This window comes from Falco naumanni, chromosome 1 (genome assembly GCF_017639655.2).
Source record: "Falco naumanni isolate bFalNau1 chromosome 1, bFalNau1.pat, whole genome shotgun sequence".
In the NCBI taxonomy this organism is placed as follows: Eukaryota; Metazoa; Chordata; class Aves; order Falconiformes; family Falconidae; genus Falco; species Falco naumanni.
Genome location: NC_054054.1, coordinates 92190300 through 92215203, shown reverse-complemented (window position 1 = coordinate 92215203; position 24904 = coordinate 92190300). Strand labels below are relative to the sequence as shown.

At 45.9% G+C, this 24904-nt stretch overlaps 1 protein-coding gene across 2 annotated transcripts; it reads left to right on the top strand.

The window, feature by feature from the left end:
- The first annotated feature begins 1135 nt into the window (after positions 1–1135).
- FBXO21 (F-box protein 21) lies at positions 1136–21060 on the top strand. Of its 2 annotated transcripts, none has more exons than XM_040606348.1 (12): positions 1136–1419; positions 4275–4410; positions 6116–6210; positions 8280–8401; positions 10172–10318; positions 11195–11328; positions 11565–11701; positions 12518–12694; positions 13480–13612; positions 16197–16387; positions 17366–17523; positions 20406–21060. In XM_040606348.1, the coding sequence occupies exons 1-12, from the start codon at positions 1151–1153 to the stop codon at positions 20582–20584; spliced, it is 1878 nt and encodes a 625-aa protein (XP_040462282.1). In that variant the 5' UTR covers positions 1136–1150; the 3' UTR covers positions 20585–21060. The 2 variants fall into 2 exon arrangements, with proteins under 2 accessions (XP_040462282.1, XP_040462291.1); XM_040606357.1 differs by lacking the exon at positions 1136–1419 and adding an exon at positions 3388–3566.
- Positions 21061–24904: the final 3844 nt, after the last annotated feature.

Here is a 24904-nt window from a genome sequence, read left to right as displayed (position 1 = left end):
TGAGAGACCTGAGCAAAAAGAGCATATGGCCAGGCGAATGAGCCAGAAGCATGCACATGGCTTTTTACATGGGAAGGTAGCGTGCTGTTGCAAGGGGGTACTAATATGCCTTTATTTAAACAGATCACTTAGTGCTGCCTGAAGATCAGCAGGACACGGATGTGATCAGGGCAGAAAGATCCTAAGTTGTCTGCAAGGAGCAGGTGAGAGGACAAAAGGCATGTGTGTGCAGGAGCGAAGGGCTGCTCCGCTGGCAAGCCCTGCAGTGCCAGGCTGGCATGAGGGGGACATGGCTGCGGTGTCACCTGATACATGGTGGTTATTTTGCTTCAGTCCTTGCTGCAGTTATACCAGACATAGCAGCAGTGTGACCTCTGCCACGGCAGTGGTGGTGTTATGAGGCACGGCAGCACTGTTACCTCAGACATGGCAGAGGTGTTGCCTCAGATGGCGCCATGTTCTTACTGCAGACACCTTGGTGTCACCTCACATACCATGCCAGAGTTACCTCCGTCCTCACAGTGGTGCTACCGCAGACGTAGTGGCAGCGTTACCTCAGGTGTTGGCACAGACACTGAGGTGGCTTTACCTCAGGTAGCAGCCCAGACATGGCGGCAGCGTGACCTCAGGTGTTAGCGCAGACACTGAGGTGGCAGCATTACCTCAGAGAACGCCTTACCTCTGCCCACCCCGGGGCCCTGTAAGCCCAGGGCAGATGAGCCCAAACCACTTGCCTCCTCTCGGCTCCCTGCAGCCTCCATGGGCCGCGGGGCTGGCCTGGCTCTCATGCTGGCTGCCGGGATGGCCAGCGGAGCAGACGGCATTTGGAGGGCCTGGGGGTGGCCAGGCCTGCGTCCTCACCATCCCCGGTGGCTGACACCTACCCTCGCGGACAGGGACTTTGTCGACGCTTTCTAGGCCTCACCGTTGCCCTTGACCCTGAGAGGCGGCGCGCTCCGCCCAGCTCCGCGGCACTTGGCAGACGCTCCCTAGCGCCTACGCGAGGAAGGCGCCACTCTGCTCTGCGCTTGGCCGGGCGGCGGTACTTGGCAGACGCTCCCCGGGCCGTTCCTCCGCCTTCGCTCCCGCCGGAAGCGGGAGACGCTCCCTAGCCCCTCCCGCGGGGGGGGCGCCCAGGTAAACATCCAAGATGGCGGCGGCGGCGGAGAACCCGGGCCCGGCGGCGGCGGCGGAGAGCCCGGGCCCGGCGGCGGCGGGGCCGGGGGGGCCGCGGGGCACGGCGGAGGCCGACGCCGACGGGATGGGCCTGACAGACCTGCCGGGCGAGCTGCTGGAGCTGATCCTCTGCTGCGACGTGCTGGGAGCCGCCGACATCGGGCGGGTGTCGTGCACCTGCCGCCGGCTGCGTGAGGCGTGCCAGCCCCGCGGCAAGGTGTGGCGGGAGCGCTTCCGCCTCAGGTGGGCACGGCACGGCCCGGCACTGCCCGCCGCGGGGCTGCGCTGTCCTGGATGCGGCTGGGCGAGGGAGGGCGGGGGGTGCCCGCGCGTCTCTTCAGCGCCCGGCGGGTCCCGGGGCCGGGCGGGCCCCGTCAGCGCAGGCCGGGCCCTGTCAGCCAGGCCGAGCCCCGCCCGCAGGGTTCGGCGGGCACCGGGACGGTGCCTTCGGTCCCCCTGGGCCTGGGAGGGCATGGATGTTCCTGGTGGAATTGCACACACACATACACACGCCGCTGCTCGATCCCTGTCGCTCTTCCCGGCTCCACAAGGTGCATGCTGAACCCCTCGTGGGCTGAACGAGCCCTCTGCTGTCTAACGGGTGAGATGTGGGTGGCCTTCCCGAGCAGGGATGGCGGGACTGTTGCAAGGCTGCTTCTCCAAAATCACATTGGGTCGGAGCAGGCTGAGCTTGCCACTTGCTCAGAGGAGATCCATCTCTGCAGCCCCTTGCTTGGAGCTCGGTCTTTGCAGTCCTTTCCACAGCTGGGCTCTTGGATTACCTGCAGTCAGCACTGGGATCCAGCCTGGGGTCTGGCAGCGGTAGGGACGTAGGGCCACATGCACACCACAGTTGTAGGTTGGCCTCCCTGGCCCCTCTAGCCACTCCCAGAACGATTGCCAAGACTTGTCCTGATGCAGGACTAATGCTCTACAGCAAGGAGGGATGTTTACTTGTGCTTTTGGGAGAGCCAGTTTCACAGAAGCCAAAATCCTTTGGATTGACTTTTGCTCCTTTCGAGTGTAGTTTCCCCCAAAGGCAGTCACAGGCTACCTGATGAGGGCATAGCTGTGTTGCAATCAGTGCGACTATTAACACTTTAAGTGGGAATAAAGGATAAGCATTGTATCATTTATGCTACACTGGTTTCAGCAGTGTAGAAGCACCACTCCTTCACTGGCGCCGCCAACCTATCTAGAATAGAGCATGCTTGTCAGCTACCTAGATTTGTCTGCATTTTGGTACAGAGAAAGTAGCGATATTGCCTTCTCTTAATTGCCAGTTGGCTTCTGAAATTTAGTGTAGCTCAAATGAGAGGATTATTTTCTCTTCATGGGTGAAAAAGGCTACTGAACAATTACAGCTTCCCCAATTCACTGAGCTGTGGCTTTGGGTGGCCGGCCAGATACCTTCACCAGTTCAGTGGCTCTAATTTCTGAAGCAAACCCGAAAGTATAAAAATGGTTGAGATCCAACAGCTGAAATTGAATGTGGTGGGTGATTAGCACATGCTGCTGTCCTCCTCTGTCTTTGATAATAGAACTTTTGGCAGGTGTTTGCACATTGACCTTGTTGTCTTGGCTGGATTCCATTGTGAGTAATTGCACTTTATCTTCCTAAAACTTTCAATATAATTTCAACCCAAGAAATTATTCTTTCTCATCCTAAAATAAATTATTGTTATTACAATGTGGCTGCATTTCAGCCATAGATGAATGGCTAGGGATCCATCAGGAGAGAGGTTATTATGTAATGGGAAGTAAATTGGTTAGCCTTTGACTTTATTTTGTAGCTGCAATTGCAGTGTAGTTTTATTATTAACTGGTAGTAAAATATCTTCCATGTGTGAACAGACATAACTGCGCTTTGGTTAGTTGGTAATAGTTCTTATACAGAAGCAGTGGTTTAAAAGTTTGGCTTTCTCTCTATAAAAGTAAAAATACATACATACATATATAATATATATACATACACACACATTTATATAAAAGTGTGTATGTGTGTATATATAAAAACCTGAAAAGAATCTAAGGCAATCCATGTACTTGAAGTGTTTTGTAAAACCCACTAATAACTGAAATAAATTAATAATTAACATAAATAATTAATAATTAACAGAAATAAATGTCCATCTAAATTACAAGACTTCTTTCTCTCAGCTTTCTTTCCCACGCTGCCCAAAATATTTCCATCTGCACTGCTTCTTCTTCGTGTTTCAAACACAAATGATCTTGGTGTCATGGGTATTGCTGCACTGGCAAGTATTTTCTTGCACAGGGCTGTGTTGTGGCAGCACATGCCCACTTTCATTAGAAAAGACGCTACTGCTAATAGCCCCAAAAACATTACCTGAAGTTAGGTTTTCAGCTGAACCTTCAAATGCTTCTTGGTAAGCTGTGCAGTGTGTTTAACTTCTGGATGTTTAGACTCAGTAAAGCGGGTACAGCTTTTTTTTTTTTACAAGAATGAGGAGGAGGTGTTAAAATAGTTGTTTGTTGAATGAAAAATGAACTGCAGAAGCATTTAGCTGTCACAATTTGACTTCAGAATTCTTTTCCTCCAGTAGATGTTGCCACTGGCAAGGGCGATAGAGGGAGCTCTGTTTTGTGCATCATTTTAATTAGACCCACAAGGTAGTAGGAAGACCACAGGACAGTGAATTCTTATTATATTAGATGACAAGTTAGCTTACATGCAATACATCCTCAGAATGGCAGACTTCATTATGAAACTCTGCCTCTCCTCTGCTAATGTTTATCTTGCAAAGCTCTAGAGGAAATCGCAGAAGTGATTGGGGTATTTAGATATTGAAATACCTGGAGTATGAACTTTTTGAAGGTTTCCTGTTGGGAGGCTTCAGGACAGCTTACTTTTAAATAACCACTAATATACAGATGAAATCAGTTGGATTTCTGCTTTGATGCTTGAATCAGTCATTGGATTAATTTATACAATTACATTTGAAGTTGTACTGTGTCTTGGCAGTGCCTCAGCTCCTTAAGTCACGTGGTTACAATACACAGCATTTTACAGCTCTGGAGGTTCTCAGTGATGCTGAAATACTAATGAACCTGTTCACTTATGTCTTGTTGTGTAGGTGGCCATCGCTGCTGAAATACTATAGCAACACAGATGGTGTTAGCTGGCTTGAAGAGTACAAAGCACGGCACAACGCTGGTCTAGAAGCCCAGAGAATTGTAGCTTCCTTCTCAAAAAGGTTCTTTTCAGAACATGTAAGTCATCTTCTATATGTATGTGCAAGAGCCTAGCTACTTTTTTAGTACTTTTTACAAGTTTTTTCTGTCTTATCTCTTCACATCTTTTCAACTATGCAGTCAGAAGCTTCATATTTCCTCGCTTTGTGTGAGAACACTAGGTCACCAGCCAAAAGGGGAGAGACAGTTCGAAGTCCAAAGGTCTGTAGAAGCCAGAGCGTGCTCTGCATGTCACATGCAGCTGCTGCAGCTTTAAAAGCTCTTTGGTCATTGCTGCATGTTCAGACCTGGCTCTGGGAACTTCTGAAGGACCAACGGTTTTCTGACACACGTGAATTTATCTTCCTGCAGACCTTGTACAAGGGTATATTCTGTGGGTTGTCAGAAGTCATTTAAAAACAGGATCAAGGTGCAATAAGTTCACTGAATTGGAAAGTGTATTAAGTTCTCTACCCAGCCATGGCACCAAGATTCTTCTGTGTTCAGTGTGAAAAAGATGAAATGTAGTCTCTCGGAGAGATTTACCGGCATGTGGAATGACAGTTACTTCATTGCCTGTTTGCTTAGTTGATGGCTGTGGGTTTTGGCTAGCTGTACAGTTTGGGTCAGCCTGATATTCTGTGAAATAGGCCTAAATGCTGCCTGTGACTTTGGCTGAATTAAAAAATTCACACAAGAGTGACTAAATAGCCACGCCTCTGTGGCTCCTTTGCGCAAATGTATTGTGGTCCGGTAAAGAATTCCCCTAAGACGTAGGAGACCCATGTTGAAATCCTGTTATCTAATTTCAAACAGGGGCTGGCATATACGTTTTCACCCCTGGAAAAAAAGGCTGTGGGGCCAGTAGGGTATTTGGAGATCTCTCTCAGCTGTTCTTTTTGAACTGTTCTGCTGCCATTTCAGCAGATAGACATCTGACCATGGAGAAATGTGTGTCAGGGTATTAACTGGGGGCAGAGGCTCCTGGGTTCCTACTGTTCTAATCACATATGCAAAGAATACTAAGAGAATATTCAGCAGTACCCGAAGGCCTAATAATGAGGATCATCTCCTGTGGGGCTAGAAACTGCAGCTTGATTGCTTGCCTAGAACTGAGGGGGAGAGACTTTCAACCCAGTTCTGTGAGATCCTGCTAAGATACAGTATGATGGGAATTGCTTTTTCCTTACTCTATTAGCCCATTTCCTATGCTGAAAAGCTTGAAAACAAGTAGATTTCTTGCAGTCCAACCAAAATTTAAAAACGAATTCTGAATTCTGGAAGAAAATAGCAGTTCTGAATGTAGATACCTAAGTGACTGCTTCAACAAAAGAAGGCTCCTGCTCCTTCATTCCTTCCCATGGGAGCAATCTTCTACACAAGGGAGCATATGTAGAGGTTCAGTTAACCACAGGTAAAAGTTGATTCCATCTTAAAATTACTTTCAGCTTGGGCCCAGCCTGCATAAGATCAGATATCTTGGGGTCGTCCATACACCCACTGCAGGAGCTCCAAATGATGTAGTTACCTTAAATTGCTCTAGGGTGCTACTGGGTATTTTTAGTGGATCGTTGTATTAAATCCTTGGAGTAGAGGCTATGAGTACTTGGTGAGCTGGACATTTTAAAGATCTTACATAAATTTAAAAAAATAGAACAAAATTGGTTTTGAGACTTTTTATGAAATTACATTCTTCGGGGAAGAAGCTATTGTGCTCTGCATAATTCATTGTCTGATGTGACAGGTTCCCTGTGACGGATTCAGTGACATTGAGACGCTTGGGTGCCCAAGTCATTTTTTTGAGGATGAGCTAATGTGTATCCTTAACATGGAAGGAAGGTAAGAAAGAAGGGTTAGAAATAGCAGGGATTTTTCCCCTTTCACTGGTTAAAGGGGAATAGTACTGTGGTGAATGCCTGAGCTTGTCCTTTCGTCACTCTTACAAAAAAACATCCTCAGGTTTACCAAGGCTGGAAAGTACTGCTATCTGTTTGATTTCAGAACAGATTTAGTATTTCCAGAAGAAACCATGTAACCTATCCTACAAGGAGGTCCTCTGGCTTTGTGTTGCTGTTTGTTGCTTCTTTCCTTGCCAGTTCATGACATCTCTCAGGACATGTTCCATGTACCCTCTTCTCTGCAGTAGTTTTGGCTTAAGAAGTTCCCATCCTCATGTTCTTTTTTTTTATTTAAACCTGGATCAGTTTGCTGAACTGATTTGCAGGATGAGGCCACAGCACTGGAGGGAAGTGGGTATACTCAAGGAGTATTGCCGCCATGAATCCCTGTATCATGAAGCTTTTTTTTTCCTCATTGCTTTTCTTAGCTGTAGTAGGTTGATATGATTTTAGTCCCCAGATAAGCAACTGAGTTTAATTCAGTCTCTGCCAGATTTTCAATTCTGTAAATTAATCAGGCAGTGAAATGCCAAGCAGGTAACTAAAACTTCTGGTTTCCATCTGCCCTAGGTATTCTCATCACTGTGTTTAACAAAGAGCAAGATGAATAAGTCACTGCTTTACTTAGGGTTTTTCTGCTAGTGGCTTATAAACCATGATGATTTTGCTGTGATACAAAGCAGTGATAGATTGCTTGTAATGGAGTCTAATAGCCTTGATTAAAGGGACTGTTAGTAGAGCTTGAAAAAACATAACTGGAATGGCAATCATCTCATTTTTGCTTTTTCACATTTTATTACCTTCTCTATTTGAACTGGGACTAAATGTCTCTCATTTGACAACTGGTTAAAAAGCTTTTGAGCCTTTGCACTGGCCAAATGCCTCCCCATAAAGCAGAATTGATGCTAATTACACCCTGATTAAGCTGTAGTCATGGCCATTCAGGAGCATTAGGCGAAATCATTTCCCTGGAAGATATCCCAATAAAGCAGTTGTCCCTATTGAGCATCCCAATTTATTGGAAGAGGATAAAGTGTTATGAGATTTGATTGTTCTCCTGTCCAGTAGGATGGAGAGGGCTGATTTGACCTGCAGTCTGGAGGAGAGGAAATGTAAGCAAGTAAAGAGGCTTTTCTCTGAAGAAGGAAACTGGACTAGTGTTAAACATATGGCAAGGGCCAAGCCTGGGAATCAGTAGAATTCTCCCTTTGGGTTTTTTTGGGGGCCAGGGCTTTGTGCCATTCAGAACGATTTGGTGTAAAAGTGCTCAGTGAGGCACTGGGTAATGCTTGCCTAGATGCGTGTGACTTGAATGCCTCTGAGTTAGTCTGTCGTATTTCAAGTGACCTCTTCAGACCTTACCTGGATAGTAACAAGCTCTCTGTTGCTTCTTCTTGGGCACTCTGCCTTCTCTTGTTAATTTAGAAAGTGAGGGTGCTTTATTTTAAAAGCTGTAAGGTTTTGAATTGTGTGATCTACAGACCAACTGTCGATCTGTTCCTGTCTTTTCGGGGCAACACAGGTGTTTTTCCTCTGGGGATTTTTTTTTTTCCCTTCTGAATACTAATGGGCCTATATTCGTGTCCTTCATCAATATCTTTTTAATGGTGAAAGGATACTTCAAGATTGATTCTGGAGGGACCTAGTCAGAGGGTAATGTTTTATGAATTAAATATAGGATTTAATTAGATGTTATTGAACTACTTTAATTGGGATCTGTATTGTTTCCCATGATACTGTGTCTTCTCAAAATTATGTATTGGTGATAGGATGAAAATTGGAGATGGTAGAAGCAATACTTTGCAAGTGTCTTATATTGTCTTTTTTTGATGATGACTTTCTTCTTAACATTTCCCTTTTTGGTTGACTCTTCACTTATAGTGGTGTTGTGAGACCTATTAAGAAAAGCAATAGTCTAGCTGTAAACCTGTAGTCGCTGGAAAAAAATCAAGTGTTCACCCTTAAAATGCTTGTTTAGGGCAATACTGCTTTTTGTATTTAAATCTGCAGGAAAGGTCTCACCTGGAAGTACTATGCAAAGAAAATTCTATACTTTCTACGGCAACAGAATATATTAAAAAACCTGAAGGAGTATCTTCAACGCCCGACTGATCAGCAGTCATTTTTGGAGGGTAAGTCTTTGGCAGAGATCCCATGTAGAGCACCTAATGACAGCTTTCTGTCGTTGTTTTACTTGGAAGGAGCCTTCCTTGCTTATATTCCAACTAGCCCTTGGACAACAACTCAGAATTAAGTCTGGGTTTTTGATGTACCTGAAATCCTTAAAATCTTGCAGTAGTTACATAGTGTTGCATCAGAATGTCAGGATTACATTAGCTTCTGTCAGTGCTGTATGCTTGAATAATTGCCCATGGACAGATGAGCTGAAAAGCAATCCAGAAAATGTTAAAAGCACTTGCATTTGAATCTTAAACAACGTATTGAGGAACTCAGCAGTAGCTCAGTGTCCTAATTAGCTGACATTGCAGAAGCAGCCCATGGACTGAATACAGCCTTACAGACCAGCTGATCTGATTTCAAGTGAGCTCCCTACTATGTCCTTTCCCAGGAGCTTCTCAGGTAAGGGCAAGGAGCAAACTGCAGGCGGAGGGGGGCGGGGGGGGATTGTTGTTCAGCTTGCAGCCTGTGTGCTGTGGCATTCTTTCAAGAGCCGTCTTGACTGCTGGACTGTTGAAGCTGTGCAGTGTAGAGCTGGGGAACGGGGATGGAAATCCACTCACATGGTGGGAAAGCACATGCACCTGATATGAAGAAAGAGGAGGTTTTTCTGCAATTCATGTCCTCAGTCTTGTGGATTACTCTCTTCAAGCTTCCTATGGAGAAGATGGTCTATTGAACGGATTGAAGGCTGCTAGTGTCTGTAGAAGAGTCCCTTACTCTTGGTATATACCTCAATGTCATACAAAAGTCTCTAACACCAAAGCTGGTTCTTTTTACTGGCAATAGACTTTGAATAAGGGACTGTGTTAGGGCAAGAAGGGAAACAGCCAAGACAGTTAATTGTGTGACTTAATCATGTGGGTCACAAATATATGCATTTGTCTGCCATAGAGGTGCTATTAGAGCACCAACAGGTAGTTTTTGTGAAGTTTCACCTGGTCAGCATGGAGCACACTTTGGGTGAGGGGCGAAGAAGGCATGGCTTGGGGCCCTGCTGTGATCCTTGAATACAGGCTGTGGACATGTTGATGAAGCAGTGTAGGAAATGTGAAGAGGTATGATCCGTGCAAAATTCTTGCAAGTGAATACAGTTGATTCCAAAGGTTGAACAATATGGAAGCTTTGGAAAGAGCAGTGGTGACAGGATGGCAAGGAGAAAAATCTGAGAAAGGGCTATTATTTCTTCTGCAGAAGTTTGACAGATGGGTAGAAGGAGAATGAAAATTTGTTTTGTTATAGTGAGTTTCTGACGTGAAGATGGAGAGCAGGCATGGAAGAGAAAGATGAATGTAGCAGAAAGAGGGAACAATGAGCAAGAATGATAGCTAGGAAGGGTATGGCAGGAAGAAATCAGAAGTGAAGCTGAGATTGTTTCATGCTCTGAATAAAAAACTGTAAGTTGGGAGGATGCCAGGTGATGCAGTGTGACTGGAGAGCTGGCTAGTTGAGCTGGGTATAGCAGCATACCTGCTCAGTGTATGAATCTATTGCTTTTCATTTTAAGATGGTGGAGAGAGGAATACTGAATTTAATTGGTATTTATCATGCCATCTTATCATTTGCGTTCTATGTGATAAATCCAATATATGACCACAAATTTCAAAAAGAAAGCTCTTGGGTTCTGCTGCAATTGCTTGCTGCATGCCTGCAATTTAAGAGTAGGTAAAACTAAGCAAAGAAAAAACTGAAGTCCTGTTTCTTATATAGTTTGTTTTTTTCAGGTGCTGTTTTAATTGATCAATACTGTAACCCACTGTCAGACATCTGCTTAAAAAGTGTCCAGGCACAGGTGGATGATATCACAGATAAAGTGCGCAAAGTCCTGCGGACGAAAAATCCAAGGCATCCCAGCTTGACTTCCAAGGCAGGTACTGTACAGAAGCATATGCTTTACTGCAGAGCATTTCTGCAATTCTAGATACAGGCAGACAAGGTGAAACAGCTGTTGAGTTATTGTAGCTTAAAGAGCTGCTGTTCTTTTTCCCCTGGCAAGCATATTCTGTCATTTGCTTAAACCATCATTCAGGGAACAATGGTTTGTTCAGCCACAGGGACTCAGTAGCCCAGGGTTGTCAGTCCATCTGATGCTGTCTAAGGAAAAAGAATTGGGAGGGGAATTCTTCTCCTTCTTGTTTTTCTTCCCATTCATCCTTGGAGTCTTAAGTAGTCCTGATACCTAGTGTCAGTAGCAGAGCTGTGGGACAGGGGATCAACCTCTTTTCCTCTGCAAGTCTCAGAAAGTCAGCAGCAATAGAAAAGGTATGTGCTTTAACATCTCCAAAGTTCAGGCAGCATCGTGCTCCTTGTTTTTTTATAAGCCCTATCTAACGTTTGCTGTCTTTGAAAGAGAGAGTGAACAGTCTGTCTGTATCTGTGCATCTGGTGTGGCCAAGCTGGGACCCTCCAGCTGTGAAAGCACACTTCCCATGCCTGGGCAGTGTGACAGGTCCAGCTGCAGTGCTGTGCTTGCACAGCATGGTTAGGATCCAGTCCTCCAGCCGCAGGAGGAAGTGAGGCATCGCTATTGCACAGCTGAGGTGCAGGGCAGTCCACCGAGGCAGGCCAGGTTGTGAGCAGAGTGCTAGGGTATGCTGCGGCCAACTCCAGCCAGTGTCTTGACTATCTGAATTGAGATGAATCTCTTGTGTTTGTAGTCCATATGGAGAATTTGGGTATAAGGTTCATTGCATAAAGGTTAAGTATATTTGTTTTCTTAGTCTGTATTTCATTGTATGTGTTTTTAGGAGAAGTCCTGATTCCAGAAGTGGAGCTTCAGCGGCAGGTACTTGATGCTATGAATTGTGTCCTGTATGAGCAGTTAAAATACAAAGGAAATGAGCTGGATTACTATAACTCCCTGAATTCGTACATTCACCAGGTACGTGTATGTTAGGCAAAAAATGGGAGGCTGCAAGGCTTGAGACATTCTGTTAGTGGTGTTTTATTTGTCCAAATGTAGTCAGACAAATAATTCTCTGAAGAACAACTGGCTGTCTTGTCATCTTTTAGTGCATATTCTCTCAAGTTGGTGTATTTAAATTTGTGAAATCAAACCATGAGGTTTTGTATTTTTCTTAATATCCCCCATGTTTTTATCACATTTTTATCCCCCAGGTTTTGATCCGCCGGACGGGAATTCCCATCAGTTTGTCTGTGCTTTATTTAACAATTGCCAGGCAGCTGGGAGTCAAACTTGAGCCAGTTAACTTTCCTAGCCATTTTCTACTGCGATGGTGTCAAGGAAAAGAAGGGTAAGTGGCCTGCTGAATTTTGAAGTTGTGTCTGCAGTAATAACAGAAAACATTTACAGCTCCAGACCTATACCAGGATGTTTAATTATTTTCCATCTGTCATTATAACCTACACAGAGGAAAAGATCACACCTAAAAAAGTTTTCCCAGAACTCAGCTCTGCTGATGATGAATGGGAACAGGTTTCCTGAGTGTGAAATAATAGTCACCATGAGGTAATGTTTCTCTTACTTAAGAAAATTACAAAAAAAATGACAAGAAATAAAAAGGGTGCTCATTTCACTTAACCTTTCATACAGAGCAGTTGCTAGAGGCCGCTGCTGCTGTTCTGGGCACTCATTTAATTCTGAGTCAGTGCAGAATACGTCTTTGAACCAGATCATGATCAATTTACAGAAATCTGTATTTTGTGAGTGATATCAGCAGTCCAATTCAGAGCATTGATTTTTGTCTATATATACCCCTTTTGGCACTAGGCTTCAGGCGCCATGTGTGTGGGCTCACTTTCCAGTGCAGTGTCATAATATTATCTAGCAACAGATACAGCAAACCTGAAAATATGTGAAGGAAGGAACTGGCATCGTGGAGTGAAATGTAGCTTTAGTTTCTCTGTCTTTTCCTGTATAAGTTTATCTGAAGAAGCAGCTAGGAGGAGACAGAAGGTACCAGGTGATCTTTTCTTAGGAGGGAGCTGAGGTATGAATGACAGTAGTTTTGCAAACAAGCTTGAAAGGGCTGAGGGAAGAACAGAAATAGGTAATCCTGCTTTACCGTGAGACCCATCATCACAATTTCGTTTCCTTGTTGTTTTATTAGAAGCACAGATATTTTTGACTACACCTACATTGATGCCTTTGGGAAGGGGAAGCAGCTCACTGTGAAGGAGTGTGAGTACCTTATTGGCCACCATGTGACAGAGGAGTTCTATGGAGTGGTGACTTCAAAAGAGGTCTTGCAGCGTATGGTGGGAAATCTCTTAAACCTTGGCAAGCGGTGAGTTGAGGATCATCTGGCCTGTAAAGCCTATGGAAAAAAGGGCCCAAAATATACTGTCTGCATATCCGATATGGCTTCTTCACAGTATTCGAGTGAGTGCTTTAAAAAGGTGTCAGTCACTCCAGGGGATCTTGAAAATTCTGTATGTCACATTGCATTGTCTATTTCCTTGTAGTCACCTGCAGCAGTATTGTGTGGAAACAAGAATATTTAGTAAAACTAGTTTCCCTCAAGAAAATAGACAGATGATTTTTTTTCTTTGTGAAAAGCTGATAGGGACTGTCCACCATTCCCTTAAGAGCAGACTTCATTACGATCTGGTAAGCACAACCCGCATGCTCAGATGAGCAGTTTCAAGGGTATTGTTGGTTTGTGGAACATCTGGTTTTATTTTCAAATGCCCCTGGTAATCACTTTTGCAAGTAGCCATAGGCAGAAATGCCAAAGTGAAAGAATTGCTTTAGGTGTAAGTAAGCTAGGGGAGCAAAAGCAAGTTTCACAAGGAAATGGCTTGGAAAGTGAATTCTCTTATGTAGGATGATTTGGCCGAGTAGAATACCGGTGAAGTGGGAGGGTAGAGTCCAATCATCAGTTGTGTAGCATTTTTCCTTCTGAGGAGGCTGTTGGATGTGATGAGTGACAGTTGGTGCCAGAGTCACTCTTATTGAATGAGCATGCCTGTTCCTGTAGCATCATTTTTGGTGGCTATCCCTGTACATCGGAGTACTGGGGATAAGGGTTGAAGAGCTAGCCTTACAATTGAGTTTCTTTTTTGCTGGCAGAGAAAGCACTGATCAGTCTTACCAACTCTTGAGAGACTCGTTGGATCTATACCTGGCCATGTATCCGGACAATGTGCAGCATCTAATGCTCCAGGCTAGGTTATACTTCCACCTGGGAATCTGGCCAGAAAAGGTACCTCGCCACTCGGTCATATGTTTTCTGATAGGCTAAACGCTGTTAACAGTAGTCTATTGATTTTTGGACTACGTCAGCTTGTGTTACAGTCTGCCACAAGTTGTTTTGGTAATAAATGCAATTGAATGAGTTACCACATTTCAGAGAATCAATTTCTACTATATGAAGCAGGGAAAAGAGGATGATCCTTGTTTGCTTGCCCTGGGGGGAGTCTTGTGAGCAGCCCTGAGTCTGAGTCATAATTTATGATTTACTGCCCAAGTCTGACAGCTTGTCTTGCAACTAATACTGTGGACTTCTAGCTGTAAGTGCATTCTCGTTGGTTTATGCCTGGATTGTGGTAGTGGTGGTAAAACTCTTGCTGGATTCGTGTAAAAGGAACAATTACCTTATCAGAAAACCTGTGGGAAGTTATCTTTTATAAATACAACCAAAGCTGTTCTCTGAAACCTTAGCCACACAATCAGTGGCTCTTAGGAAAAAGCAGTTTAATATTCCTGTCCTTGGGATTCTTTTTTAATGTCACCTTTAGCATGCCAGCTTGAGTCAGGCTATCTTCTGAATGTGGGTGCCAAGAAGGTGCCAAGACTTACAAGTTGTCTAAGTTGTCTGCATCATCCCTGTCTGTCACTGAAAATCAGGGGAAGGCGCAGGGAAGAAGCAGGATTTAATCCAAAAAAGTATTATTTCTTTAGTGTGTCACTAAAGCAAAGAGGTGTTCCCTAGTCAGAGTTTCTTGTGCTACTTTAATGAAGCTCACACACTAGGGCAATGCCTGTGCACGTTTCCAAATGTGAGGTTTGGGTGAGGGGGCAGAAGTATTGGCTGGACTACTGTGCAGAAGGTGAAGCTGTTTCCACCAATTTAACTGAAGCGAAGGACTGCTGGAGAAGCTGACTTTCTTTTGAAGAACAAACTGTGCTAAGCTTGCTGTTCCTTCTTAATGGCAGCAAGTTTTAGAGTCACCACAGGAAAAACAGCACAAACTAAGAAACTGTGTATGAGGGGGACTCGTTGAGCTGAAAAGGCAACTGTACGTAAATAGGGGACAGCTAAGTGAAACACTGAAAGATGTTCCCCTTTCTGGCACTCAGCAATGTGTTTGTAAAGCACCAGGGCTTTACATACTGCTGCCCCTCAGAACAAGTAATACAACCCCGTGGCTGAGTTTTACGTGTAGTTTTTCTGCACCACAATGCCAGAAACAATGAAAATATGTAAATTTTTACTTTTTAGTATTGCATCCTCATATACATCCAGTCGTTCCAGACTAGCGGGTGGAATCGTAGCTAGCCAGGGAGAATGTATGCCTGACAGAAGGTACCAGATTTAATAGAGGTCTGCCAGATTTATGGAAAGTGGTACAAAATCTTAAAAGGCGAGCAGAGCTACACAGAACATTGTCCTAAATATTTGCAAATAATAGTAAATGAAATTGCCAGGAATCCGGTAGCTGTGGTCACTGTGCTAGGCTTTCCCCTTTCTGTAGGATTTTTCACGTCCTTCTTAAGATGCCAGCCAGAGAATTAAGTTGGCCAAGAAACCTGAACTATGCTTTTTCCTCTCATACCTAATTACTCACCTGTTCTTTTTCTCAATTTATTTTCTTCACCTCTTGGCTGATGTTCATGCCTAATAGCCTGAGATTTCTGTTCTGCTGCTACTCTGAACTTAGAGTGACCAAAACTTCCAGCGTGTGATCAATCCTTTTGGCAGGTGCTAAAGTGTGTTGAATTTTGGAACTGTGGCAGCACTTGAGGTATTTGATGTTGGGACAAATGTATCCGTCTTTTCCCAACCTATTCAGACAACAATTTTGTAAGAGCAAGAAGGTGGGAGGGGGGAAAAAAAAAAAAGTAGAACTTGCATTGCCTGCCTCTGACAAACTTGGCAGATGCTCTGGTAGCGTGCCAGAGGGTATTGGTAGTCTGGTATTCTGGAACTACAGGGTTTGCTGCTTTGAGAGCACTTTTAAAGTTAGTGTTCTTTAGTCATCCTTAGGCAAGCAGCTTCCCTTTTTCTTGTTCACTATTGCATGGTATGGTATCATAGAGGTTATTTGCATTTTCTTCTGTGCTGCCCTATTTTTCCTCTGCCAGGCTCCCACAGACATGCTGAGGAATTCTTACTAAAATGTTTGTTCTCAAATACAGCAGAAGTCATCGGGAATCTCTTCACAGCAGTAGTCTGGGACACTAGCAACAGTATTAACATTTCAGAAACCATTCAGAAAATGGTCTCATCAGTTCCCTGTGGTCACAAAATGCAACACAATTAGCTTGTGTGGCTTAGTTCTAAGGAGTTACTGTGCTCAACAGTGCCCTTCCTTGGAAGTAGGGAGATCTACAAATAGAGGAGAGGACTATGCAGTTTCTGCAGGCTAAGCAAGTATGAGGAACTCCTTAGGAGTATGCATCTAGAGCAAAGGTTCTCAGTCCTGTGTGGAAAACTTGTGTGGTGGACCTCTAGGCCTGGGCCCTTAGACCCAGCTCACTGGAGAAATATATCTGTATGTCTTTGTAAGAGTTGAGCTGCTGTAGAGACTTGTTCTGAATCTGTCTTTTTGTTTTGGTTGCTGAAGGTTCTGGACATCTTGCAGCATATTCAGGCTTTGGACCCATCCCAGCATGGGGCTGTGGGGTACTTAGTTCAACATACCCTAGAGCATATTGAGCGCCGGAAGGAGGAGGTGGGACCTGAGGTGAAGCACCGTTCAGATGAGAAGCACAAAGAGGTCTGCTTTTCAATCGGGCTGATTATGAAACACAAGAGGTGAGCTCTTCAAAACATTGCCCACATTAGAAGGCTGTACTCTAACGAGTGCACAAGTGTTTGTTCTGACAGTAATGAGACGTGGGTTTATCTGCCAGGGAGGTACTTGGAATGGAAAAGGCCAGGCACCTTGCAGAAAAAAGGGAGCAGCTCTGTCTGTATTTGAGAGAGCAGGTGTATTCACTGCTGTTTGCTCGCAGAGAGGTTTGTGAGGTGACTTTTCTGAGTCATCATGTATCACACAGGTAAAATTTCCACAGCCCAGAGCTCTCAAGGAAACATCAGTGATCAGTTAGTGAGGGACCATGGAAGAGAATCAACTTCAAAAGAGATTGTAAGATTCCTGAGACAGCTTGTGGATCTTTCCCTGTGCTGTTATTACCCCCTCTTCCGGCATTGCGTAGAGGCTTCGTGTTCCTGTCTGTACTATGCCGGAATGACATGATAGCACTATGTTGCTTCGGCCACTCCTTTGGCTCAGCAAGACATCTGGAGCATATTTTAAGGGCATCAGCAGTGACAGTTATAATACCTCACGATTAATGGCATAAATATTCTGAAAATAATGATGGCTCTGTTTCTGGGAGTCGGTATTGGGATTACCCATGTCTGTGTGATGGGCACAGAAGTAATTGCACAACACAGTAGGATGGTTGGTTCCCTCCCTGTTTCTTGTTTCCTGTTCTCTCTGTTGCTGATTCCCAGTTTCTTTCCCGTTCTCTTTTCTTGGTTGTGTTTGGTTTTCCTCTGTCCTCAGCTGTTTGTTCCTGTATATTTATCCTGTCACACCTAGTCATTTCCCCCCACCTCAAAATAAACACACTCTTTCTGAATTTATTTCCTCCCTCCGGCCCCTTGTTCCTCTCCACCTTTTGCCAACTCGGAGGAGGATCCTATCCTGTTTGTGCTATATTTATTTGTCTGGAGGAAAAAGAGCTGGCTCTAGAAGTTTCAGTCTTTGGTGTGCAATTTTTTTAGATATGGCTATAACTGCGTGATTTATGGCTGGGATCCCGCCTGCATGATGGGGCATGAATGGATCCGGAATATGAACGTCCACAGCCTTCCACATGGCCCCCACCAGCCTTTCTACAATGTGCTAGTGGAAGATGGCTCTTGCAGATATGCTGCTCAAGGTGAGCAGGAGTCTCCTGTGTTTACTACCTTTAGACACGCATTAGGAGATGGGGATGCTTAAGTGTTTAACTCTTTGAAGTATGAAACATAAACTGTTAGTTAAGGTTGAGGTAGGAAGGAAAATGATCTTGAATCGCAGTCTGCTTTGCTCTCCGTGAAATCAGTACTGCTAGGAATGAATGTGAAGGACCACGCTGATGTGATCTCCTCTTGCCCAAGAAGCATGTTTTGGACATGATTGGTTTTATGGTGTAAACCATGATTGTTGCTTTTGAAAGAAGTAATTCAGCTTTTGCTGAAGTCTGAAGTTCTGTCAGCAGCTCTTGCCCTTTGAAATTATGGCTGTGCTTTGGGCAGGACCTCGAAATAGGATCTAGTGAGGGAGCACACAGGCTTTGCTTGTCAGGGCATGGTTCTGAGCAGCTGTCATCAAGCGAAGATCCCAAAGAACACAGGTAGCATGACTTTTAGTGCCACCTCTAATAAGAATGGGACAAAAATTAATGTCTCTTCACAAGTGCAAAGAGGCTTAGAAATCTCTATTGACCGTTCTGTATGCAACATACCATAAGAAAGGGAATTCTTGTCTGATGGTCAGAATACGAGGGTAGAATACAGGAAGAAGTGTCAAACTGAGGTTAAAAAAAGAGAAAAAAAAAAAAAAAAGAAAAATACATCTGTAACTGTACACTGTAAACGGAGTGTTTCTCTGCCTCATGTTTGTTCTTCTCCCTGTGATAACAGAGGCATCCCATCCAGCTGGCAAAGCAGCTGCACAGCCTGAGTGTATTTTGCTAAAAGATGTGGAAGCTGCTGGAGGGGAAATGCTGGGAAAAATGCAGTTCAGCTTTTTATTGGGGGGTGCTCCCTAGCACATTCTGTCCCATACATGTGAGCAAGAGGTGGCTTTACAGGAGGGGACACTCCTACCTTTGTAGGTTTAAAGAGCAGGTGTTTCTCACTGTCCTGAGGGTTACTTTATATTCAGCAGTCCAAAAAGATGAAGTGGGGACTGGGAATATTGCAGCCCAGCCTTATGGCTTGTATTAGGCAGTACTTGACCTCTCAGAGAGTCTTAAAAACCAAAAATTCTTATGTGCCGTGGGTTGATAATAAAATACACATCTCAGTGAAAACTAATCAGATAATTGTCCACAGTGCTTCTAGGGTTGAGTGATCTTTGTATATTTTGTCTAGTTGTTTATAAACAAGTGTAACGCTGGCTGGTTCCAGAGTACAGCGTATTTTAGCTAAGCTGTAGGTTGACACTGTTGTCTCTGTGGGATCCAAGTGTTTTGATATTGCTAGGGAAAATTTGAAGGGTTTGTTCTTGCTTGCTGGTATCTTGCTGCCTGGCTGTTGAGTATTTTCTCTAAAATACATCCTCAGATCATTTAGGAAGGGACTAGTTCATAACTTACTGACCTGACTTTGGGAAGGGGATGATAGTTTTTTACCAAAAGAATCTTAAGCACATGTGCGTGCGGGGTTTTATCTAACCAGCTCAGAAATAACACCAATACAAGCTTATTATAGGTAATTGTACCTCAGTTTGAGCCCTTCCTGCAAATTTGTGGGTTGAGCTGCAGCTAATTCCAAAACACCTGTCTCATACAGTGAGTTTAGTGTCTACCTGTCCACTCTTGCCTGTCTTTTGTTTGCTTTGTGGCAGCACAGGCCAGATATCTGTGGCTCAGAACTGCTAGTCAGCACGTTTCTCAGGCTCCCCACCTAGTGCCGAACTTGATTGTCTCAGTCTCTTCCCCCCTGCCAGCTTCTGTTTTGTCACTGTGTTTTCGCCTTTGTACACAGCTCACTGCTCAGCCATGCTTTTGCAGAGGATATCGGAGTGTAAATTGTTTTCCGCAGTGGTGCAGTGTGTACTTTGCAAACCCATAGGACTGCAGCAGCCCACTGAGATACAGAAAGCTCTTGTGCTTTTGGGCTGCACATGCTGGCATAGAGTAGCTTCAAAGAGCCTGTACGGATTAATACGACTTCTGTGTGCTCTGTAGTGAACTGAATAGTTTCAGAGACAGCTGAATTCTCTGCATCCCATCTTATTCCTGCCCTGCCTTGCAGATAAGTCAGACTTTGGGACTTGGGCAGCTTTTGTTTTTACCTGTGTATCTGGTAGCGTGCGAGAAAAAATGACATCATTTGGGGACTGCTGCAGGGCACCTGCGCATGTGATTTACTGCTGGGCTGCCTCCCAGTCACGCTGCTTTATACAAACACTGCAGGAGCAAAGGGGCCCTCAGCTTGGGTCACCTTTGCATTTTAATGCCAGTGCTTCTGTGTTGTTTAACTCTTGTGCTTAATCAGGTTATCTTTTAGTACAAAGGAGGAAAGAGGAAATGGGGTGCTCTGGGAAAGGATGGGTGTGCTCTTCTTAAGGACTTTCTCTTAACTTTGGAGAGTTTGGATTTAGAAAAGTTGATCGTGCTGTGTGAGACGTGCTTGAAAACCAGGCTGGTGACTTGACGTGCTTGAAATGCAGGCTGGTGACTTAGAGTGAGAAAGCACTCTGCTCCTCTTCCAGGACAGCCTTGTGCAGTCAGCCTCACCTAGGAACATTTGAGAAGGATCTCTCTAAGAAACTTATCTTCCATGGGCCTCGAGGCATCAGAGCTCAGTGCAGCAGCTTCTCCCTGCATTTGCAACCAAGACCTGTGACCAACAGTGGGAGCGGGTCAGCGTCCTGCTACTCTAACCTGATGTCGGGCAGTGTGGTCTCAGGCATAAAATGGTTTTCATGTCACTAGTAAACAGGGTCAGCGTCACTTAGGAGATGAGGCTCTGTGAGCAATCGTGCTGAAAGATTTAGTCTTGTAGCAGGCTGTTTCACGTGGTGATAACTGATTCTTTCCTTCCCTGACAGAGAACCTGGGATACAACTCTGAGCCTCAGGAGATCCCTCACCCTGACATTGGCCGCTATTTTTCAGAGTTTACCGGCATTCACTACCTAGCAAATACCGAGCTAGAAATTCGGTACCCAGAGGATTTGGAGCTGACACGTGCCACAGTTCAGAAGATCTACAGCTCAGGCAAGGAGTGAGTGCAGAAGGCATCGTGAGGACAGAAGCAGCTGGAGTGTAGCTTTACCCTCTTTGCAAAACTTGCATGGAAGGCAAGTTCGGTGACGATCCTTTGGCTTAATGCATTGAAAACTGCATTGAACTTTGTAACTGGTGCTATAGCATCTTTCCGTTGCCTGCCTGCCCGTTCTGGCCCAAAGGCACAGGGAGACATTGGTAGTTGAGGCCAAGCTTAAGGATCTTGCAGGGACAGTCACGCAAGGAAGCGCATTGTCCTTTGGAAGGATTTGCGCATACTACTCATTCTGTGGTTGTCTTGCCTAGAAGGTCGATGCAGTGAGACCCCTGGTGTGGAATATGGAAGAACCCCCTCTTACAGAGAAGGAAGTTGCTTGTCCTTGCAGTGTTGTGGGTTTTTTGTTTTGGTTGTGTTTTCGGGTTTTTTAAAATGTATATCTCATGCAAGTGATAGTTTTTAAAGTCTCTTTACGTTTCACTGTTGTCTTCTCCAGTCTGAATTTTTGGTCAGATTTTGCTTCACCTCTGTAGTCTGATTGTTCATAGAGCTACTGTTCTGATTCTGAATATCCTGGCGGGCCTGGAAAAGAGCCCCAGCAACAAAACCAGCACCAGCTAGGCTTCTGGGGGTGGCAAGCGCAGCAGTAACACTGAGGTCCAGTTGGCCACCTTACTGATGATACAAACTCTCCTAATGCAGAAGATGAGCTCTGAGCCCTTTTCCGTGCCTGCTAAACACACCAGGTCTATGTTCTTACCTTGTTTTTTGGTCTGTTCATTGTGTATGTCCAAGGCAGGATCTGCGGCACAGCTGCGAGTGCTCCCAGGATGACTTTGAACCTCGTGGCACTGTTTCGTGGAAGCTTGGAGGTCAGTGCCAGAATGACTTTGATGTATGGGAAGCTTCCACTCGCTGCCATCTCAAATCTATAGGTATTTATGCAATACAGTGGGATCATGACTGGAAACTGGCCAACCCTGGAGTCAGCCAAACCATGTATGGAAGAGATGTTAATTCCTGCAGCTTGAGGCTGCCTTCCTTTTTGCCAAAAGAGAACGGATTCTGGGGGAGTACGTACTCTGCTGTCCAAAAGGAAAAAGCTTTAGCAGCTAAAGGCACATGAATTTTAACATGACTTAAAGGCCCAGATAGAACCACTGCAGAAAAGATTTTCCTCTGGGTTCAGAGGTTAAGGGGGTGCAGAGTGACACAGTGTTTGTGTGTATGTGGACCCTGCATATCTTTGTGGTTTCTGAAGCAAATCTATAGACAAGCTACCGCCAGCGTCTCCTGTCACTGTCCAGTTGCAATACAGTAGTTACGTCAGAGATGAGAATTAGGTACTGTGCCCTGTAGAGTTAGGTGGATGCTCTTAGTCTATTATAGCACTTCAGGTATCACAACGTGAAGTCACACAGCCCTCCTCTTAAAAGAATGCTTGAACTGCATGCCGTCCTATTGAAATACTGAGCACTGATTAAATAAGAGAAATAAATACTGAAAGCCCAGCACTTTTGCCAGCGGAGTGGTGGTGGTCTGCAGGAATGTTGGCACTTTAGGAAGAAGAGCCCTGTGTGGTTAGTGCTGACGAATGGTCAAGGTGCTGTACTCCAGGCAGAACTATGTCTTTAAGGAAGTCTGTACTCAAATGAACTTGGAGGGAGGGAAGGAGGAAGGGGCTGAAGAATTTTTACAGAAGCGGAATAGATTCAACTGAAAGCAGGGTAGCAAATCGTTAGGCAAAATCTTAAAATCCATCTCGTGTTTTTGAGGGATGAAGTAGACCCCAACCCTCCAACCCTTTCTGAGGGTTGAAAGCAGATGCTGAAAGATTCCTAGCCAAGATGCAAGGTTGGGAATGACACCGTTGGGTCAGAAGGTTTATGCTGGTAGCTGAGAACAGGCATGCATGAGCAGGGCTTGGGCTCCCCAGTCCCAGCCTCAGCTTTGATGGGGCTAGCACCATGACAGCATAGATACCAGGGAGTTCCCTGGGGCTTTATGATCCACTCTGCCAAACGGGCAGCCTGTTGACACCTTGCTCCTCAAGTGCATCAAGAGAATTGCCACATACTGAGCTCACAGGAGTCCTCAGCAAGAGTTGCTGTCTGAATGCCAGGTAGAATTGTGCCATAAAAAAGCCACAGGAGTCAACAGAAAGCTGCCCAAAGTTTCTCTGAAAACTGGTGCTGAACAAAGTGTATCTAAACCACTTGAAAACATGCTGTGTACTTTTAAGAGAGGGTCCCAGAGTAGCCAGCAGAGCCCATTATAGCCACCTCTCTGGGGCCACTTATCTTTATACTCTGAAAAGAGTCTGCACAAGGAGGAAGTATGGAGCAACTCCTCAGGCGGTTCACACACGCTTTCCCCACCCACAGACTGGTTTTGCATGGGTGCAACAGGGGAGTGTATGTGCAATAGGGGACAGATGTACTGCAAGTGACTTGTGTACACGAGGCAAACCAGCCAGCCTTGTAACTAAAACCTCTCATCCGTTTGGAAAACATTTTGGAGAGGAACTGTGTCCTCAAACAGGTCTGCCTGCCCGCTTGGCTGTGCAGACCACGTCAGTGCATGGTTATGTGGGTGTCGGTGTCACCAGGAGCGCCGGCACAGCCTCGTACGTGTCAAATTTAGAAGAGACTGGAAACATTTCAGTGGGCACTGTACAAACATCAGCAGTCTGATCTTGGGACTTCAGACAAAACCGAAGGAAATGGCGTGTAAAGGCTCCCCTTCTTGTTCCCGTTTGATCAGGCACTCCAGCTGCCTCGTCCGGTGTTCCTGCTGCTGCCTGTGGGGTGTTGCATGCTATGGGTTGAGTCTTTGGGCTTGGCCCAGGGGAATTCCCATGTAAGTATTTGCAGTTGTGGGAGACAGCCCAAGCATCCAGGGTGGCCAGGAAAAATGCAAAAAAGCCCTGCAATGTGTCCCTGCGTGAGCAGCCTGTTGACATGCACATAGATTCGTCCAGGCTGAGCATCTAAGGTCCAGCGCAGCTGGGAAATGCCTCTTTGGGTTGATGGAGGTCACATAGGGTGTTTGCTCATGCCTCAGGTGGCTCTTCTGTCCCCCCTCCCCACCTGGCAGCACAGGCATCTTTGCAGTCACCATTTTCCCAAGACAACAGCAGCGGATCCCAAAAGTTCCTTGTGGCTGTGATGTCTGGATCCCTGTGAATACATACGTTAAGGACAGTACATGTGCATACACATCGCAGTTTGTCCTGTCGTGTCTGTGCAGAGCTCACTCTCGAGAAGGGATGTTTTGCTTTCTGGAGAGGGCAGAATTGCAGCCCTTCCCCTGTCTGACCACTCACCTGTCACCTCCCCAAGCAGAAGGCCTGCCCAGGTTGCTCTGGTGGAGTACCAAAGTCCTGGTCCCGTGTCCCCTGGGGGCAGAGGGGTGACTTTCCCGCAGCTAATGCCATCTCCTCCTTTTTCTTAAGGTGCCATCAGCCATCTGTCCTGCGCACAGAACAGCCAGGGTGCTAGTGTGTTAAAATGGCTTTCTGGAGGGTGAAGGAAAATAAATATGGGTGGGTGGGAAGAGGAGGCTGGGAGGGGGCAAGAAGCAAGTAGTAATTGCTGTCTGCATCGTCGGGAAGATGGCACAGCACGCTGAGCAGCAGTCGTGGGCTGGTTTTGAGCTGTGCCACTGGGTATTGGGACTCGGGGATGTTACCTGGGCAGCACCTGGCAGAGAGGGTGGGCAACAGCCTCCCGGGCGAGGTTTGTCCTCCCTTACAGGGCCATGTTGTGGTGCACCGCTGCTTGTGAGAGAGGGCTCGGAGCCCTCCACCAGCCAAGGGTGTTCCCTGGGGCTGGGGAGGGACAGCTAATGGTGCAGCACCCCCTTGGCAAGCCTTCCAGCCCCGCTGGACCCACCCTGACACACAGGGCCGGCAGGAACACGCCGCAACATGCCCTTACAGCTGTCAGAGCCAAAGGTGCACAGCGTGGCCCCTGTGACAAACTGTGGCAGTTTGTCACCAGCCTTTGCAGGAAGAACAGAGGCCACAAGACCCTGTGCACCAGCCAGCCCTGTCTCCAGCCACCCAGGCTCTGCTGCTGTGTGCCGGAGGGCAAGGGGAGGAGAGGGCTGCTTTGGGCTGGAGGAAGACCTCTGGGGGACTTCCGGTCCCTTCCAGGCCACCCTCACGTTCATGCCAGGTTGCTCAGGGTATTCTGACTAGTTTTGAGTACCTCTAAGGGCTGTCCCAGCTCCGTAGGACCTACCTGGCTGGTGGCTCTTGCCCCACGTGAGGACACAGGGCCTGTCTGTGTAGGTGACGATGGAGTGGTGCATGTGTTACCCC